This window comes from Artemia franciscana, chromosome 4 (assembly GCF_032884065.1).
Source record: "Artemia franciscana chromosome 4, ASM3288406v1, whole genome shotgun sequence".
Taxonomy (NCBI): Eukaryota; Metazoa; Arthropoda; class Branchiopoda; order Anostraca; family Artemiidae; genus Artemia; species Artemia franciscana.
In genome coordinates this window covers 43,103,189-43,122,367 of record NC_088866.1, presented here as the reverse complement: position 1 = coordinate 43,122,367, position 19,179 = coordinate 43,103,189, and the positions used below count along the sequence as shown (strand labels likewise).

At 36.0% G+C, this 19,179-nt stretch overlaps 1 protein-coding gene across 1 annotated transcript in view; it reads right to left on the bottom strand.

Moving 5' to 3' along the window:
• The window catches only part of LOC136026461 (arf-GAP with coiled-coil, ANK repeat and PH domain-containing protein 2-like), a gene marked incomplete in the record, with an annotated part of 109,865 nt that overhangs the window by 78,201 nt on the left and 12,485 nt on the right, over window positions 1–19,179 (bottom strand). The window contains 3 exon segments of the mRNA XM_065703059.1: window positions 227–322; window positions 8,785–9,037; window positions 10,884–11,057. Of these exon segments, the coding sequence (XP_065559131.1) occupies window positions 227–322; window positions 8,785–9,037; window positions 10,884–11,057 (523 nt within the window).

Sequence of the window (19,179 nt, the reverse complement as noted above, 5' to 3'; positions counted from 1 at the left end):
CAACCATAATTATCCTTGTTAGTCACGTGAGTCTAAATACGCACAACCCATGGCGAATTGGATAGAAAACGAGGCACCATTTCACCAATCTTAAGGGCGGCAAGCCGTACGATATGCCCTGGAATAGTCCCTGTACTGGTCAAAAATAAAGGTTATGGGATCATTACAAAGATGAAACACTATTGTTGGTCACCTAGAGAAAAAGAAACACAAGACAAAGGCTTACCTCATTTCCTAGCTTTTTCAAAAATGGATCTACATCTTGAAACAAATCGGATCCTTGATGGAAATAAGTGCTGTTTGCATGCATAAAGCACAGGATCTAAAATGAAAAAAATAGTCTTAGGGTCATGTTACTCTAGAATTTTTCATGTAAAATGAAGATTTGTTTCGGTAGATTTAGTAAACTCAAATGAAAGACTTAGTACAAAAGCAAAAAAGTCATCAGGTCTCAAAGTTAAATACTACAAGTAAAAGCCTTTATTACTGGATATTGTTTTAAAAGAGTTACTCGAGTACTCAATCAAAATCACAAGGAAGTTATTATCATGATAAAATCTATGATTTTACGAACCCATAGACTTTGATGACGCGACATGAATTCAATTCAATTTCAATACTTCGGTATTCATCCCCGGGACGGAAGCAGTGGTAGACTTGCGCAAAAGCTACACAAGTTATAGTTTAGCACCACAGCCTCTAGGGAACACCCAAATAAAAATTTCCGAGTGACTTTTGCTATATATGCTTAAATTTTATATCTTCAAGCGAGCAATAATTGTGTATGTGTGTATATATTCTTTACTCGAAACGGGTCGATAATATTTTTCCTGAAAACTGGCACAGTCACATTTTCTGGTCAGAAAAAAACAATCTAGATACGTAACAACTTTCGAAAAATTCGTTTTCCTCTCTTAGAGCCCTTAAAATATTTTAAATATTAAAATATTAAAGTTCTCTTAAAGTACAGCTAAGAGAACAAAAAACCTAAGAAACAGTCAAAATGAAATTCGATTTTTGGACTAGGGGGACTGAATATCAATCGCGTCATTACCAGGGCTGGATTTAAAGCTTTGGCGCTTCTTGGCCCAAGTGTTTTTGCCGCTCTACTTTTGCGAGATTTTCAGGGAAATCTCCAAAAATTCGGGGATAATGGAAACACTGAACAGAACGCAATTGATGAGCGAAAAGTAATGAAGAAGAGAGGTTATACCGAACTCTCAGCTTCCATTCTTGGGGGACATTTGACAGTTTATAAGTGGCCACGGAGTGAACCTGGCACTTTAACGACGAATCACTGAAGTCCAGTTTTTGTTAAGAAAAAAAATCATTCAGTGATAATTTATTGCACCCTCTGGCATTGTGCGCCTCCAGGCCCGATCCTTGGAATTTATTAATAAATCCTGGCCTGATCATTACTATTTTCAAAGGTTCTGACCTGAGCTAATTTTGCTTGTATTAATTTGGGATGACAGAAAAGGTCAATTGAACTTGAAAGTTGAATATCTTAGAGAAACATTCAACTAAAAATATTGTCATTTTGGCTTGGATTTTGTGCAAAGTAAATTTGTTTTTCCTTTGTATAGTTTCGGGGATCAATTGTACTTTGGTGGGAGGGGGTGGCTCAAAGGTGGGAGGAGCATGCTTGAGACTGTTTTTGTGTCTAAAATTTACCCCTAATATTAGACTTAAGACGTGAAGAAATGAAATCCTGTAATGAGTCAACTTTAAAACGGTGCCTGATTAACGATTAAAATCATTTTTTGATACCCCACAACAACAGTGTCAAGTATAGCAATCTAGAATGCAAACCCGAAACAGGTTTTATAATTATTTTGGAATTATAAACAAAATAATTGTCGGCTTTAAGATTTGATTAGATCAAAATATTCATCAGATCTTTTTTTTTTATTTCTATTGACATAAAAACCGCCGAAACCACTAATTCAGGAACGTCAGACAAACTCCAAATGTTTAATATCGGAGGTATAAGAAGATTCCTTGAGAGTCCGTCCTGCCTTAAACAGCAGTGAATTCTTTTTATTAACGTCTAGAACTTAATATAGCTTATTCCTATGGATTTGCTGGTCTACACTATTAACAACCACAAGCCGGAGACATAAATATCTTTGCTTTAAAAATCGCATAAAATTTTTCGTTATTTGGTACAGTTACAAAAGATTATTTACAAGATAAGTTTATGGTTCAAGTAAGATCTGAAAAAGAAAGGTGAGTCTAGTCAAGCAAAAACGTACAAGCAAAATTGTCAAGTGAAATCCTATTGGTAATTTTGATTAAAAGCAAAATTTTTAAAAGTCTTCCTAAGATTTTTCCATCTAAAAGTGATTGTTATTTATTTTAGATAAGTATTTTAAATACTTGTCAAAAAAGTATTATTATGAGCAATACCGAAATTACATTTCCGCTGATGCATAAACGGAAAGTTTTTAATTTTTAAAATAGTTTTTCCAGCCGTAGAAATGAGTGTAAAATTAACACATTGATCTAGATGTCACATTTTTCAGCCTGTAAAAAACCCAGAGCCCAATTGATTCTTAGTACAAAATATATAACCCGTAAAAAAAGCTTTAAGCTAAAATCTTTTTTATAATTATAACTCTGTTTCTTTCTGGTTAAACTAAGTTCTGAAATAGAAAGATAACTTGCATATAATCTATTCATTCTTTTCCCTGTGGAATTCTAAACCCACGCGTGGACTACAGAGAAAGGACCTTGATAAAAGATACAACCACAGAAAAAATCATCTAAGGTTTGAACATAAAACCTCACCAACTTTTTATCAACTAAAATCCATTCACAAAGCTCTGTCAAATATATCCAAAAAGGCATAAATCTGCAAATAATTCAAGTATTGCCTTAATTTGAGCAACAACTGAAATAAGAAACTTGACAATTAAATTCCCTTAATTTAGCACTTTTCTGTTTGCATCCGACCTAAACGCAGAGTACACTTGCAGAGCCAAGCAGAAATAAATTCCCGATCGGCGGAGAGCGATGCTGAATAGCATCCCATGAGGACTCTTGTCGTTTTGATGTATAGCCATAGCTGAGCCATGGTAATTTTGGAATTCTCTTACGGTTCCCAACTTTCAGTCAACATAAGCCCAAAATAAATCCATTAAAAAAAACAAACAACATATATCCGCCCCAAGCCCACTCCAAAATTCAACCCACCCCTGATGGCTAAAACAAGCCCACGGGGCAGAAAACAAACTAAGAGGCAACACTGCAAAAGAGAAAGACTGAACCAAATAGTATGTGTAACTTATAAAAGTGGAAACTGGCGGTAATGCTGACAAAAAAAAAACTATTAGCGCCATCTAGCGCCTTGTGATACTTGTGAATAATTAATTTAATTCCTGTCATTGGTAAAATTAAGATAATAACAAATATTTGATCTCAGCTCCCGACAGAAAAATGAATACAGAGCTTGAAATGATACTAAGTGTCGCCACATGCTAGATATATGGCAGATAGATGCGTTAATAGCTGCTTTTTTCTTTCGACACTAGCACCAGTTTCCATTCTTATAAATTGCCCATACTCTTTTGACTGAACAGGATATCAAGCCGTACTTATTTTGAAGATAGATGCGTTAATAGCTGCTTTTTTCTGTCGACACTAGCACCAGTTTCCATTCTTATAAATTGCCCATACTCTTTTGACTGAACAGGATATCAAGCCGTACTTATTTTGAATAAAATGGAATTTGAATTTGTAGAGTTATTTCTTTTTTATTATGATGGATTCAGATTGTTTTGAAGAAAGATCTTTTCCTGAGCTGAAGTGGATAAAGAATGAATTGGGAATAACATCGAATGAAGATAACTTATGTTCACGTAGAATCATGTGTTAAGTAAGCGACAAATTACGCAGTTTGTCAACTGATTATATGAATAGAGACTTTGATTTGGCATAACGCCAGAAAGAAAATATTTAAGTACAATAGAAATCCTTAATCCTTATGATATGTTTCAATTGTGCCTTTAGAAAACACTTTTGGTTCTTTTTATCAGAGTTTGGCATTGATATGTACAAAAAACATTTTAAGTTTGAGACTGTATTATTTCATTAACTCTGCAACTCTTACTCATATTCCAGTTTAACATCTAGGTATCTGAAAATCCTCTTTGGCAGTTGGCACTGACACGTAATACCTGGACTAATAAAGGATCAAATATCTCAAACACCTTAGGGCCTTATCAAACCTAAATCTGGTCAGAAGGAAGTGTCACATGCATAGTCTAGGTCACTGTAGGTAAATTTATGCAGTAAGGTCATCTCCTATCTCATCCATTAGACAAGACCGGATCGGGATGCAGCTGCTTCGGAGAACGTATAAACCACAAGAAACATAAGCGATATTACATTTTTTCATGGGTGGGGACGCGTGTGGTATCGGTATTCATAGCCTGGAGAAAGGAAAAAAATAAGACGAATCGGGCGTCTAGGGGATAAGGAAGAATGCAATCAGGTGCGTAATTCGCTATGGGGCAGGGGGTGGGGTCAACTGCCCCCTCCATACCCCAGTTTCCTCTCCCCAGACTTCAGTTTGCCCCCTCCCCCAAGCTGAAGTTTAGTTTCTGCTAAAAAAATATTGTCAAAATTAAGATAAGCCTGCATAATTCAAGCCCTTGGTGAAACAGGTCAGTCTTCTTTGCCTTTATGGTACTATATGGCACATTTTTCATTTTTCACTATCATTTTGAAACGATTTAGGAAAACTGGCTCAAACGTGCCCCTCCCCCAAGATTTTGACGAAATTACGCCACTGAATGCAATTTGTTGAAGAGAAAAAAATGAAAAAGGAAAATAATTAGCCTTGCTATAACAATACAAAAGGTGAAGATAACATTGGTTTAAGAATGGAAAGAAAAACAAAGAATGAATCTATAAGGGTGATCAAGGTAAAAAAAAGTTTTATTTGAACAATGCCACAACGTGATGACATTTGATTAGGAAATTTGGCGCTTCCCATTAATATTTTAGTTCCATAGTAATGTCATATTGAAGCTAAATAATTAAACTAAAGCAAATTATGCAAGCAAGGCCATTAGTGGATCTAGTGAGGGGCCATACCCCCTCCCTCTGGCTTTAAACATGTCCTAGACAAAACATAGTTTGATTAGAAACTGATAAAAAAAAAACTTGGTAACTAAAACGATTAAATAATCTTAACACAATTCTGAAACGTTCCAAGTTTTGGAACGAACTTGGACGTAGCCCAAAACACATTTTCTTAGCAATATAAACTGTCAATAATATTTTTACGGAACAACTATAGCCATATTTAAGATGATAATTTTAATGTGCAAAGGTTTGAACTTTAAATCTTTCCTTTAGTCTGCCTTAATTCTCGTTAATTCCTACGTAACCTATCTTATAATACATGACGATGGAATTAATTGAACTGATGGAGCCTGTTGTTTAGATTGATTATTAATGGTATTTATTATTACTACTAGATTAGGATATTTGATTTATCTCTAAGTTAGCTTATAAACTTATGCACTGGCATGATTTTATGCATTAGGAACTATCTTGATATTAAACTTTCAGGTCGTAAGACCCATCACCAAACTTGGAAAAAAGAGAAGGGTTCGAAACTGGTCGAGTCTATCGAATTACCATTTCAGTCATTGTTAAATGACCATAACTACAAATTCCATAAAGGTAAATATTACCACTAAAACCTCTTTACAAGCTCAAACCACTTCGGGACAATAGAGCTCGGCCTCTTCTACCTCAAAATCATTCTATCTAAGAGCTTGACTCTATTGCCCCCCCCCCCCTCCCTGAAGTACAGAAAAACCAAAAAAAAAAAACGCATAGAACAGAAAAACCTATCTTTTTAATTAAAAAAGAATAATGATTTTTTTAATTTTTTTTAATTTGTCTTGGACTTTTTACAACACCATTCGAGGACATCTTAATTTTCATTTTTTTTTCTTAAAGGGTTTATCTTAAAGCGCAACTTCGGAGCGTGTAATTCCTCAAGTCCTGACACATGACCTATCTTAAAATTACTTTCTAGACAGAGACGGTAAACATAGGCAAGTATTGCTGACAAATTAATCAATCTGATAAGCTTGTGTATAAAATAAGCCTAAATGCATATTTTTCGGAATTCAAGAAAAGGTTTTAAAAAGGGCATAGGATGATATCACCTGGGGTAGCCAAAACCTTACATCTTGACTTTTTTTTTTCATTCATCAAGGCTGAGAACATTGTTTTACTTAACAATACATTAAAGGAGAATGATGCAACACATTTTATTATTTAGATTTTTTAAAAGAAAAAGGTATGGTGATAGAGTAAATTCATCTTAGTTTTTTGATTGATTGAAAAATCAGTTGAGAGGAAAAGAATTGCAGCCATTATTTATCAGACGCTTTATTGCCTTTCCTTGACGGTTGTTGTAGGTGATGTTTCTTTAGTTTCTTTAGTGTAGTTTGTAAATAAATTATTCAGTCAGTCAGTGTGTATCTTCGCTATCATTCGTTGTGCTTTGTGCATAACAGATGCCTAGACTTTTTCTCTTGTCGATCTAGAAGCTGCAGCAAAAAAAGTAGAAAGAAAATATAGATAGATAAAAAATATAATGAAAGAATGGGAAAACTGAAAAAAAAAATATATTCTCCTTGAAAAAAAGGAGAATTATTTTCTTTGAAAAAAGGAAAATTATTTCCTTGAAAAAAAAAAGAGAAAACAAGAGCTAAGAGCTCATAGGCACTTGTGACGAGGCGAGAAGAGCTAAGAGCCAAGAGATCATATGGTATGAGCTCTAACAAAATTCTATGAATCAATAGATTGATTTAAAACGGAAAATAAGAGGCTTAATGCCGGTCAAGATTTAAAATAAGAGCTCTGAGTCACAAAGTCCTTCTAAATATCAAAATTCATTAAGATCCGATCACCCACTCGTAAGTTATAAATACCTAATTTTTTCTAATTTTTCCTCTCCCTTTTGCCCCCCAGATGGTCGAATCTGGGAAAACGACTTTATCAAGTCAAATTGTGCAGCTCCCTGACACGCCTACCAATTTTCATCGCCCTAGCACGTCCAGAAGCACCGAACTCGCCAAATCACTGAACCCCTCCCCCCAACTCCCACAAAGAGAGCGAATCCAGTACGATTCTGTCAATCACGTATCAAGGACATTTGTTTATTCTATCCACCAAGCTTCATCCCGATTCCTACACTCCAAGTGTTTTTCCAAGATTTCCCCCTCCAAATCCCCACAATGTCAAAAGATCTGGTCGGGATTTGAAATAAGAGCTCTGAGACATGAATTCCTTCTAAAAATCAAATTTCATTGAGATCCGATCACCCGTTCGTAAGTTAAGAATACCTCATTTTTTTTTTCAGAAATACCCCCCCCCAACTACCCAAAAGAGAGCGGATCCGTTCCGTTTATGTCAATCATCTATCTAGGACTTGTGTTTATTTTTCCCACCATGTTTCATCCCGATCCCTCCACTCTAAGTGTTTTCCAAGTTTGAGGTTTCCCCCTCCCAACTCCCCGCCCCCATCACCAGATCCGGTCGGGATTTAAAATAAGGGCTCTAAGATACGATATCCTTCTAAACATCAAATTTCATTGAGATCCGATCACCCGTTCGTAAGTTGAAAATACCTCATTTTTCTAATTTTTAAGAATTACTCCCCCCCCCAACTACCCCAAAGAGAGCAAATCAGTTCCGATTATGTCAATCATGTATCTGGGACTTGCGCTTATTTTTCACATCAAGTTTCATCCCAATCCCTCTACTCTAAGTGTTTTCCAAGATTTTAGGTTTCCCCCCCTCCAACTCCCCCCAATGTCATCAGACCCAGTTGGGATTTAAAATAAGAGCTCTGAGACACAATATCATTCCAAACATCAAATTTCATTAAGATCCAATCACCCGCTCATAAGTTAAAAATACTTCATTTTTTCTATTTTTCCCGAATTAACCGACCCCTACTCCCCCCCAGATGGTCAAATCGGGAAAACGACTATTTCTAATTTAATCTGGTCCGGTCCCTGATACGCTTGCCAAATTTCATCGTCCTAGCTTACCTGGAAGTGCCTAAAGTAGCAAAACCGGGACTTTAGGTTTCCCCCCTCCAACTCCCCCCAATGTCATCAGATCCGGTCGGGATTTAAAATAAAAGCTCTGAGACACAATATCATTCCAAACATCAAATTTCATTAAGATCCAATCACCCGCTGATAAGTTAAAAATACTTCATTTTTTCTAATTTTTGCGAATTAACCGGGCCCCCACTCCCCCCCCCCTAGATGGTCAAATCGGGAAAACGAATATTTATAATTTAATCTGGTCCGGTCCCTGATACGCTTGCCAAATTTCATCGTCCTAGCTTACCTGGAAGTGCCTAAAGTAGCAAAACCGGGACCGACAGACAGACAGACCGACAGACAGACCGACAGAATTGGCGACTGCTATATGTCACTTGGTTAATACCAAGTGCCATAAAAATCATATGGAAGTACCAAAATTGCCCAGAACTTAAGGCAAATCACACCATTTATGTGAAAAAGTATAGCCCCCCCTCCCCCCAAAGAAAAAAGATTGTGAAGATGCAAACAAAAAAAAAAATCGTGGGCAATCAATTCTTTCATCTTTATTTTTTGTTTCTGGAATTTCTCTGCTATTGGTTTTATGAATTTGGTCAAATTGGACTTTGAATGGTTCATCTGGCTTAATGATTTTTCTAAAAAAAAAAGAATATCATTATTAAGACTTTGTTCGACTTACCGCGTCTAGTATTTCATGCTTGAATTTCGACTTAACAATAGAGAGAGCACAAACATAGTCAAGGGCAGTATGTCTGAAGCACGCTCTAGTGGCCATTACAAGATTCTGGGTCTCTTCAGGACTTACTTTCTCGGAAAGACGGTTGACAGAAAAACCACTTTTGGGGAGGTTTGCATATTTATTTAAAGCATTATCGCAGTCAGCAGTGACTTTGTCTAATAATACTTTTGCATCTTTGACTCGTTTAATATCTCTAAAAAATGGAGAAAACAAGTTAAATGATAGCAAAACACACACAAAAGTTCATATGGGGTCTGAAGATTATTCTGGGTGGTTAAAAAGTACATACTTGGACCCAAATGGGTCCAAGCATAGAAAGTCCTTCAGAACTTTCGTTTGACCCTTTTGAGGATTTTTTTCTATTTTCTATCTTTTACTAGTTTAATATCACTACAAAAAGGATGACGGAGGGGGGATAAGTTAAATAATAGAAAAAACATAAACAAAAGTTTAAATGGACCCTGAAGATTTTTCAGGGTGGTTTTGTACGTAAAATGTACGAGCTTGGACCCAAATGGCTAAATTTCCTGTAAATGTGGCCAAAACTTTGAACGATTTATATAAAACAGGCCTTAAACTTTCGGTCGACCCTTTCGAAGGTTATTTTTGCAGCATCTGCGAAATTCATAGAAAAAACAGGATTGAGCAAAGAGAAAGGAAAAAAGAAATTTTTTTATATGCTCTACATGAAGTCAATTGTAATTTGACAAAATGAAGGCAGTATAGATTCTCCAATATGTAACTAATTTTCCGGAACTTCCATTATCTGACAGATACCTGCAATGATTATTTCAAAATTTTTAATTTTAACAGCTCAGTTCAAACATTTCAGCACATACAGTCAACATAATTTTAATGCAACGTCGATATCTTAATAAATACTCTGAAATAATATTAAAACCAAGGGTTTTTACAACTAACAATGTAACATTTTTAACGAAACATTTTGTTTTCAATAAACAGAAGTTGTAAATCCTCATCGCTTTTACAAATTAAGTAAAATCTATTTTACTTTAAAAAAAAAACAGATCTGGATAGACAGCAAATTTATTGCACAAAACTCATAGCTTTGATTGACATTTGAGTCAGGATTCCGAATCTTAACAAACTTAAAATGAGTGAATCTTCAATACTGCATCTGTAGGATTTTCTATAAGTAAATAGATAAATATTTTTTTTTTTTTTTTAGAGAAAAGCCCAGCGTGTGATATCGTCAAAGTGTATCTCTGCATACACAGAAAAAATAAAATAAAAAAACGGAAAACCTGGAACACACCGTACAAAGACAAAAAAAAAACAAAAAAACAAGAGCTCATATGGCACTTGTGACGAGGTGGGAAGAGCCAAGAGTTTCTTCCCACCAAGTCTCCACTACAATATCTCCACTCCAAGCACTTTCAAAGATTTCTGGTTTCCCCCTTCAACTCCTCCTAATGTCACCGGATCCGGTCGGGATTTAAAATAAGAGCTCTAAGACACGAGATCTTTCTAACTATCAAGTTTCATTAAGATCTGATAACCCGTTCGTAATTTAAAGATACCTCATTTTTTTCGAATTAACCGTCCTTCAACCCCCCCCCCCCCTAGATGGTCAAATCGGGGAAGCGACTATTTATAATTTGATCTGGTCGGGTTCCTGATGCGCCTGCCAAATTTCATTGTCCTAGCTTATCTGGAAGTGCCCAAACTAGCAAAATCGGGACAGAAAGACCGACAGAAATTGCGATCGCTATATGTCACTTGGTGACATATAGCGATAAAAAAAAAAAAAAAAAAAAAAAAAAAAAAACGGTCACCCTTAATCCCTTCTCTGAATTAATTTTTCTGAAATGCAGCGTCACAAAAGCCACAAAAATACTTTCGTTGGGAAGACTTCGAAACATCTAAAAACACCGGAACAGCTCCAGGCCTTTTTACCCAATCTATCCTCATCAATAAATTTGTTAGGGTATTAAAAGACACGAAAGCGAAAATTAAAGTATTAAATAAAAAAATAGCTTTGGTATAATCCAAGATCTAGAATTTAGCAATATACTCACTTTTGAATGAAATTTGAAATCACCCTTGAAAGGGATCTACTGGCCTGATCTAAAAGTATTGATTTGAATTTCATTATTTCTTGCTGTGTATGTGCTACTTTATTCAATGAGGTGGTCATTCTCTCGTCACCTTTGAAATATTGACTTAAATCGTAGACATTTGATACCAAGTGACTGCAATGAATATGTAATTTAATGTTAAAAAAGAAAATAATTACGAATTACATATGAGTAATTAGGACACATTTACTAATATAAACAACCAATATATAAAGGCGTTTTCAGGCACAAACGTAACGTTGAAGGACTGGTATACATAAACAGACACACTTAAATACAGGTGGCTTCTGATACAAACACCAATGAGGGGGGGGGGCGTCTCGCATATTTTTCTTTTACAGAAAAATAAATCCAAAAAAACTCTTCAAAGAAAAAGTAAGGAGTGAAATTAAAACATAAAACGATTAGAAATAAAGCCACACAACAAATTTATCCTAAAATTGAACTGAAGTCGCTATAAACTATGAACTGAAACTTAGAACGAATACAAATTAAAACAAATAATCAATACTAACATAAAAATAGCAGATATTACTAACTTCACTTATTTAACTCCCATCCGACCGGACTGGCCGCCTCACCGCAGTTTCCAGCAGCACTGGACGGCACTAACGCTTAGAACGTCGTCCTCTTGGGTGAAAGGCAGAATTCTAATTTCAAGGGCTATTTTTGGCAAGTGAGCTGGGGAAATACGATGGACGTGTCCTAACCCTCAAAGCTGATGGAATTAAATTGCTTACATGATGGTTTGGTTAGAGAGGACAGTAGCCACTCGTTTAAACTCGATCTAAGTGATTCCAGCAAGCTTTTAGAGCGATTTGGCTTCGAGAGCCACCAGTAGGTGTTTGTTATCAGCTTTCACGGCCCATGTCACTGCTCCGTATGTTACAACCGGAATAAAAAAAACACGGTAAAGTTGTGTCTTCAGCTTTATGGACAGGAATTTTTTTTTTTTTTTTTTTTTTTTTTAACAGAGCACAGTGACAAAAAGCATATGGAGACAAGAGCAAGGTGAAGTTTAATAAACTCTTGAAGAGATTTTTGTAGATTTCAGCACATTCCCTAGGCAAAACGAACTGATAAACCCACATGTTTCCCAACACTGAATGGTGATTTTTGCAAGAAAGGGAACTATCTTTGAATACCGCGCTAATCCCATCGCCTCCGTCTTGCTGGCGAGTAATTTTCAAACAGTTTGTGGTAACGAACTGTAGTAAGGAGCGACCCGGCTCAATAGTAACCAAAACTCTAAAAAATGGAATTTCGATATCAATAGATACATCAAAAGAATCGCATTTTAATGCTGATTTTAAACATATAAGTTTAATCAAGTTTAGTTTTACCCATCAAAAGTTACGAGCCTGAGAAAATTTGCCTTATTTTAGAAAATAGGAGGACAAAACCCCTAAAAGTCATAGGATATTAATGAAAATCACACCATCAGATTCAGCGTGTCAGAGAACCCTGTTATAGAAGTTTCAAGCTCCTATCTACAAAATGTGGAATTTTTTTTCCCTTTCTTGTTCACTCTCCTCCTAATACCTCACTCTTTACGCTAAAGTATTTTAAAGAATTTCAACTATTTATTCTACAGCCTTTGTGATTCAGGGGTCAATCTTAAAAAATTGGGACAAAATTAAAGCTTCAGTGTAAAGAGTGAAGTATTAAATCTGGGGCAAACTCCCTCATATACATAATAAAAATATATGAATATAGAAGTTCGTTACGCAAGCTAATTCGTAAGTTGCGTAAATCTTTTACTAATGAAAACGTTCGCAAAAAATTAAAAGCTATAGTTGCCTTTTTAAGTACCCAAAGAATTGGAGGGCAACTGGGCCTCCTCCCCCCTCCTTTTTTCTCAAAATAATTCGATCAAAACTATGGGAAAGCCAATTAGCCAAATAAATAAATATGCAAATTTCGCTTTAATTATTCATCCGCGGAGAGCCGAAATCAAAACATGGATTGACTAAAAAACGTTCAGAAATTAAATAAAAAAAAAAAACAAGTTCTTTTAACTGAAAGTAAGGAGTGACATTAAAACTTCAAACGAGCAGAAATTACCCCGTATATGAAAGGGGCTGTTCCCTCTTCAACGCCCTGCTCTTTACGCTAAAGTTTCTACTGTTTTAAAAAGTAGAGTTGAGAGAAAGAGTCAAAATCAAAAGAGAGAGAGAGAGCCGAAATCAAAACATGGATTGACTATAAAACGTTCAGAAATTAAATAAAAAAAAAACAAGTTTTTTTAACTGAAAGTAAGGAGTGACATTAAAACTTCAAACGAGCAGAAATTACCCCGTATATGAAAGGGGCTGTTCCCTCTTCAACGCCCTGCTCTTTACGCTAAAGTTTCTACTGTTTTAAAAAGTAGAGTTGAGAGAAAGAGTCAAAATCAAAAGAGAGAGAGAGAGAGCCGAAATCAAAAGAATGGATTGACTAAAAAACGTTCAGAAATTAAATATAAAAAAAAACAAGTTTTTTTTTAACTGAAAGTAAGGAGTGACATTAAAACTTCAAACGAGCAGAAATTACCCCGTATATGAAAGGGACTGTTCCCTCTTCAACGCCCTGCTCTTTACGCTAAAGTTTGCACTGTTTTAAAAAGTAGAGTTGAGAGAAAGAGTCAAAATCAAAAGAGAGAAAGAGAGTCGAAATCAAAACATGGATTGACTAAAAAACGTTCAGAAATTAAATATAAAAAAAAACAAGTTTTTTTAACTGAAAGTAAGGAGTGACATTAAAACTTCAAACGAGCAAAAATTACCCCGTATATGAAAGGGGCTGTTCACTCTTCAACGCCCTGCTCTTTACGCTAAAGTTTCTACTGTTTTAAAAAGTAGAGTTGAGAGAAAGAGTCAAACTTTAGCGTAAAAAGCGGGGCGTTGAAGAGGAAACAGCCCCTTTCATATACGGGGTAATATCTGCTCGTTTGAAGTTTTAATGTCACTCCTTACTTTCAGTTAAAAAAACTTGTTTTTTTTATTTAATATTCAAAAGAAACTAACTGCATCCTCGGTAATGTTTCTACTAGCTTAGAGCGCCTCATTTTTTTCCTTTAGATGACTAATTCCATCAGCATATGCAAGCAGGTCGAATAAATATTCCTTCAAGACTACTCCCATATTATTAGGAACAACTTCCAGCGCAGCATTCAGGAATAGGTAAGAGAGTGGGTGAGAGGAGGCATATTTGGAGAAAACTTGTTCTTCCCACAAAAGAAGCATTTGAGAGACAAATAGACAGCAACCCTAAACCAAAGACAATGTATCTAATCCTGACTTTCCAAAACCGTAGTGCTGCAGAGAAGGACGTGTCCAGGATTTTTGTTCAAGGAGGGGGGGGATAAAGACAAAACATAAAAAGGAATAAATTTTTTATATGCATTTTTGTTATGTTTTTTGAGTGAAACATTTCGGGTGGGGTTCAAACCCCCTAATCCCTCCCCCATGGATACGGCCTAGGCAGCGGCTACTCTTTACTATAATGATTACAGGTCTACGTTATTACGATGCATTTTTATTTATAATCACTGCATAACCCAACGGAGCAAATCTTTTACCGTTATATATGTCCGAAACAAAGAAAATTTAGTTAGATTATTTGTCTTAGCCTAAAATACATATAAGGAACCAATAAAAAGTACGACAAATAAAAGAAGTTGGAAATCCCTCACTGACAAAGGTGACTACAGAACAAAAGCCAAATGCTGATTTCAAGTCTCTAAATTGCCTCAGACTTTTAATCCAAATTCTTTCTTTCAATGTATATATTAAAATTCAAGTGATTATCCCCATGAAACCTTTTCAATGGCATGTCTCGAGCGAGAACTCAAAACTTTAGCATATAGTCTTGTCGAACCTTGTTGGTACTACAAACCTAACTACAAACCTATTCTTCACTTTTCTTAATTTCTTGTGAAATTCTGTCTAATACTTAGTTTAGATATATAGGGAAACCAATTAAAATGAAACGAAATGGAAAAACCAATCAGTACGAAAGGAAAAGCGTTCAAAAGATAGGTGCATAAACGATAAAAGATATATAGATAAAAGATATATTAGATAAAAGATAAAAACAAAAGATAGATAGATTTACATATATAAAAGGTACTTTCTTCGCAGGCATCCTCCTCTCTCTTGTTTGCTTTATTTACAGTAAGACTCGTATCGTACAAGAACCCCTAAATCTCGAACTTTTGCGTAATTGACAATTGACATGCTTTCCACTTTCAGAAAAGCTTGATCATTTTTGTTCGACGACAAACGAAAAACCGATCGGTACCACAGACTAGAGAGCAAATATTACTTCTTTGCTTTAATAAGCTAAAGAACAATGGAGTATCTAGCCCATAGATATAATAATATTTAAATATATTAGATATTTCATGAAGAATAAAAATCAGTTACAGATTTCCCCTAATTTCATACTAACTTACAGGAAACTTGCTTACAATAAAAACATAGTTGAAAATATTCATAGATAGAAAATATATTCATTCATAGATAGCAACATAAGAAAATTAAAGCAGAAAGTACTGCTTCAAGGTCAATAAATTAAAAGGAGTAACAAATAAAATCAGAAGGTAAGTCAAGAAATAAGTTTTCATGGTTAGAATAGTGACCGTTTACACAGAATGTATCAGAATATTAAAAATATAAATAGTTGGTACATTCAGAAAAAATCACAGACAAACAGCTGAAATAAACGGCACCAAACATTAAATATTTGTCAAGATAATATTATCAAAATACCAAGCAAAACAAGGAGCAAAGGATTTGCAATATCTCTCGGTACTAGAGGCTGGGTAAGTTATTAGCTGTGGGCAATTCTTTTTTATCTATCGTAGTCTAGTGACTGGTCCTTCAGCAGGGGGGCTCTCAGTGTCAGGTAGTAGACCACGATGAGCTGGGGAATTTAAACAATTTATTCCAAATTGATATGTCAACTCTTATTTGCGACAATCAAGTGGATTCAAATTGAGTTGCTTGAGTGCATCATCATATGGTGAGCAATTGCGTCCAAGTACAATTTTTACAGCTCTTTTTTGTAGAGCATTTACGACTATATTACAGCAAAAGTGCCCGTAGGTTTAAACCATATTCTTGTTTTAGGGTGTGATGGAACGATCGTAAATACTTGAGTTCACAATGGAGTACCGTGTCGTCTAGAACTGAAGATCGAGAGACTTGTGCTATGGGCTGTTTGTTAACTACTTTGCCACTTGTTCGAGTCCCTCGGTGGTCCCGCTTCCAGACCCAATTCCTTCATTTTTTGCATTGGCAAATCTTTGAAGGCATGTCAGGTGCTTCGAGTGGTAACATTTGAGCCGGCTAACTGCACCTTGCTATCAGATGATATATCGACTTTGAGTGTGGACCAGAAATGTCTGAGGGACATTGCTCTCGCCATTAGCTCAGGCATGTGTCCTCCAGGTCTTGCTAAGCACGATACAGGTCCCCTAAACCTGTCCCACTGGTTGAAAACAGCAAACGGAATATTAAGACTGCATGTTTCCACCACAGAACCATCAGACACCTTATGTGCCTCAAAGAACGTTTGTGGTCATACAAAAACAGAACAGTTATATCCACTCCACTCTGAAATCGAGGAAGGTCATGCCTGAATTTAGGTGCAAGAGACAGTACAAAACCTAAAGATCTAACATAACACACATTTTCGTACTTCTGATTTTGAATACTTATTTCTTAATTCTTAAACGAGTATATGACAACTCTGGTTTTTGTTTAATAAATGTTAGTTAAATAATGAAAAAACAGTGTATTTGTCGATTTTGGGGTCATTTTAGGCTTCTTTTCAGAATAGAAAATATTGTCCATGGGGCGTAACATTTTGCACAGTAGTTAACCATACATAGGTGTAACTTTTGCACACAAAGTGCGGTTTCATATGTAAAAATTTACAAAAAATACCAATTTTACTACATTTTTGAAACTTCACGCCCTTTACCAGAAAAGAAGACATTATCCTAGGGTGGTGCACGGAAGTTCATTATGTATACAGGCAACTTTTCCGCTCTACCATAAAAGCATCGTAGAAAATTTACTTTTTTCGATACCGAACTACGAATATCGAATCGTAATTATGCCCATAGGTAATTGACTTTGGACTGATGTTTGAGGCGTGGACGCTCCAGAACCAACGACTGGCAAACTGTAACGTTGTAGAAAAGTCCAAATTGTTTGTTTTATTATTATTATTATTATTATTATTGATTTACCTAGGATTGATAGCTTGTCATGTGGGATCATAGCCTCTGTAGTAGCTTGCTTGGGAAATGACCGGAGAGTCAAAAGTATAGAGATTCACTTAACATTTGATTGGTGGATACCTGCCCTCAAAGATACTTTCCCAAAGAAAGGTTAGATCCTTGACGTTTACAGTGCAAGCCGTTGTAGGCTTCAAAGTTCAGGGAATACCTGACGTTACTCCTCCGCCTAGTTACTCCTCAAGCAAAAAAAAGCCGGTAGTCTAGAACTTCTTGGGGAAGTCTGCAGGACTGTAGCTGTATGCCCATAATATTTCAAGTGAATCTGGGTACTTTCCCTAAGGAAAGTAGGCGGAATCCACGCCCCCAAAAACCTGCCATATTTTCCAAAAATCTGTCCCCTGTTTTTTTGCCCAGAAATTCATCTACATTGGGTTTCAAGCAGATTGGAATATTTTCTTACAAAGATTGAAAAAACGAGGTAAGCCTTTGTAAATCATCTTTCTTATATCCTGCTAGCCCAAGGTAACTCACCAGTAGGTTTCAAGTTGATGAGGGCAAAAACATGGCGACTATTCTGCTAAAATAAAATGGCCTCGAAGAATAGTGACGGAGGGACCAAAAACCCCTTTGTAATCAACAGTCATACGGGTTTCAAATTCTTGCCTGATTACGGTTGTAACAAGGAAGGATATGCCTGCTTAAATTTGGTGGTGGTATGTGAGGAGAAGGGTTTTTCAGGGGCACTTTATTTCTCTAATCATACGAATGGAAAATTCCAGCATTATTCTGGTTTAAACAATGAGCCACATGCCAACCGTACTTTTAGAAATTCGATAGAGGTGGTTTTGCAGTTGCCATGGACTTATTTTAGTCGTCTAATCCCACAGACTGAACTCCTTCCATGATTCCAGTTCAAACGAGCTACCACGCATCTACCTTTCTACTACAATGCAGGTGATGGGATAGGGCGTTGGAAGGGCCACCGGCCAACTTTTATTTCCCAATCATACAGATTGACATCTTTGCATGATTCTTACTTCAAACAAGCTGCAACATGCAAACCAAGTCAGTCGCTTGGAGATTTTGTTCTTATGTTGAGTCAGGCACCCGACAAAATTTTACATGCATCAGGGGACTGAAATTCTGCAACTTGGGCTACGATCGATTTGAAGCCCGGACCAAGTTACAATTGGAAGCCCAGGGAGAGATTGTTCTAAAAATGTTCGAGGTTCCATTTTGCTTCATTCTGGAGCCAAGTGGTTTCAAACTCTCACAAATCTCATGTTCATATTGTTGTTTTCTATCGATGACATCCCTTGCCTCGGTTCATATATTATGAAACAGAGCCAATTTGAAGGTTTTTGGGTCATTCATTGACCTGAACTCTTTTAACCCTGAACTTTTTATGCTTTAAGGTCCCTTTTGCCCAATCTAAGTGCTAGCAAGTACTAGTGCTGATTCGAAAGAAAAAAACCGTAGTGTAATGACAGACTTTTGGTAAAACCTATCGTGTGTTGAATCCAAATTGCCCCAGAGTATATGCTCTGTCAGTTCCCAGACGATTGGACATAAGAAAAGTTATTGTTGCGCTTGTGCCCTTTTGGCATTAAAAAAAAATGCGCTTTTAAGTTTCCTTGGGCCAGGGTACATCCCTGTGAGTTTCAAGCTGATCAAGGGAATAAAGGTTCAATCGTTGGAAAGAATATTTTAGTTCTAGGGATTGAATGTTTTCTGTAAATTCTAGAATAAATTATTCCAGGATAAAATAATAACTTTTTGTCCAAGTCGAGAAGCCTAAGATGGTTTCACAATCAGACAAACTGGGTGATGGAGAGATGACGGCTGGGTACTTCACAAGAAATTGAAACCGAGCAACATTTTACAAAAGAAAAACAAAGTTTCTCAAAAGAAAGTCAAGATTGAAATTCTCGAAAAAGAAATGCTTAATTCTCAAACAATGTAATCCTCGTATATATCGAAAAAATTTACGCAAATAAAATTTATGGT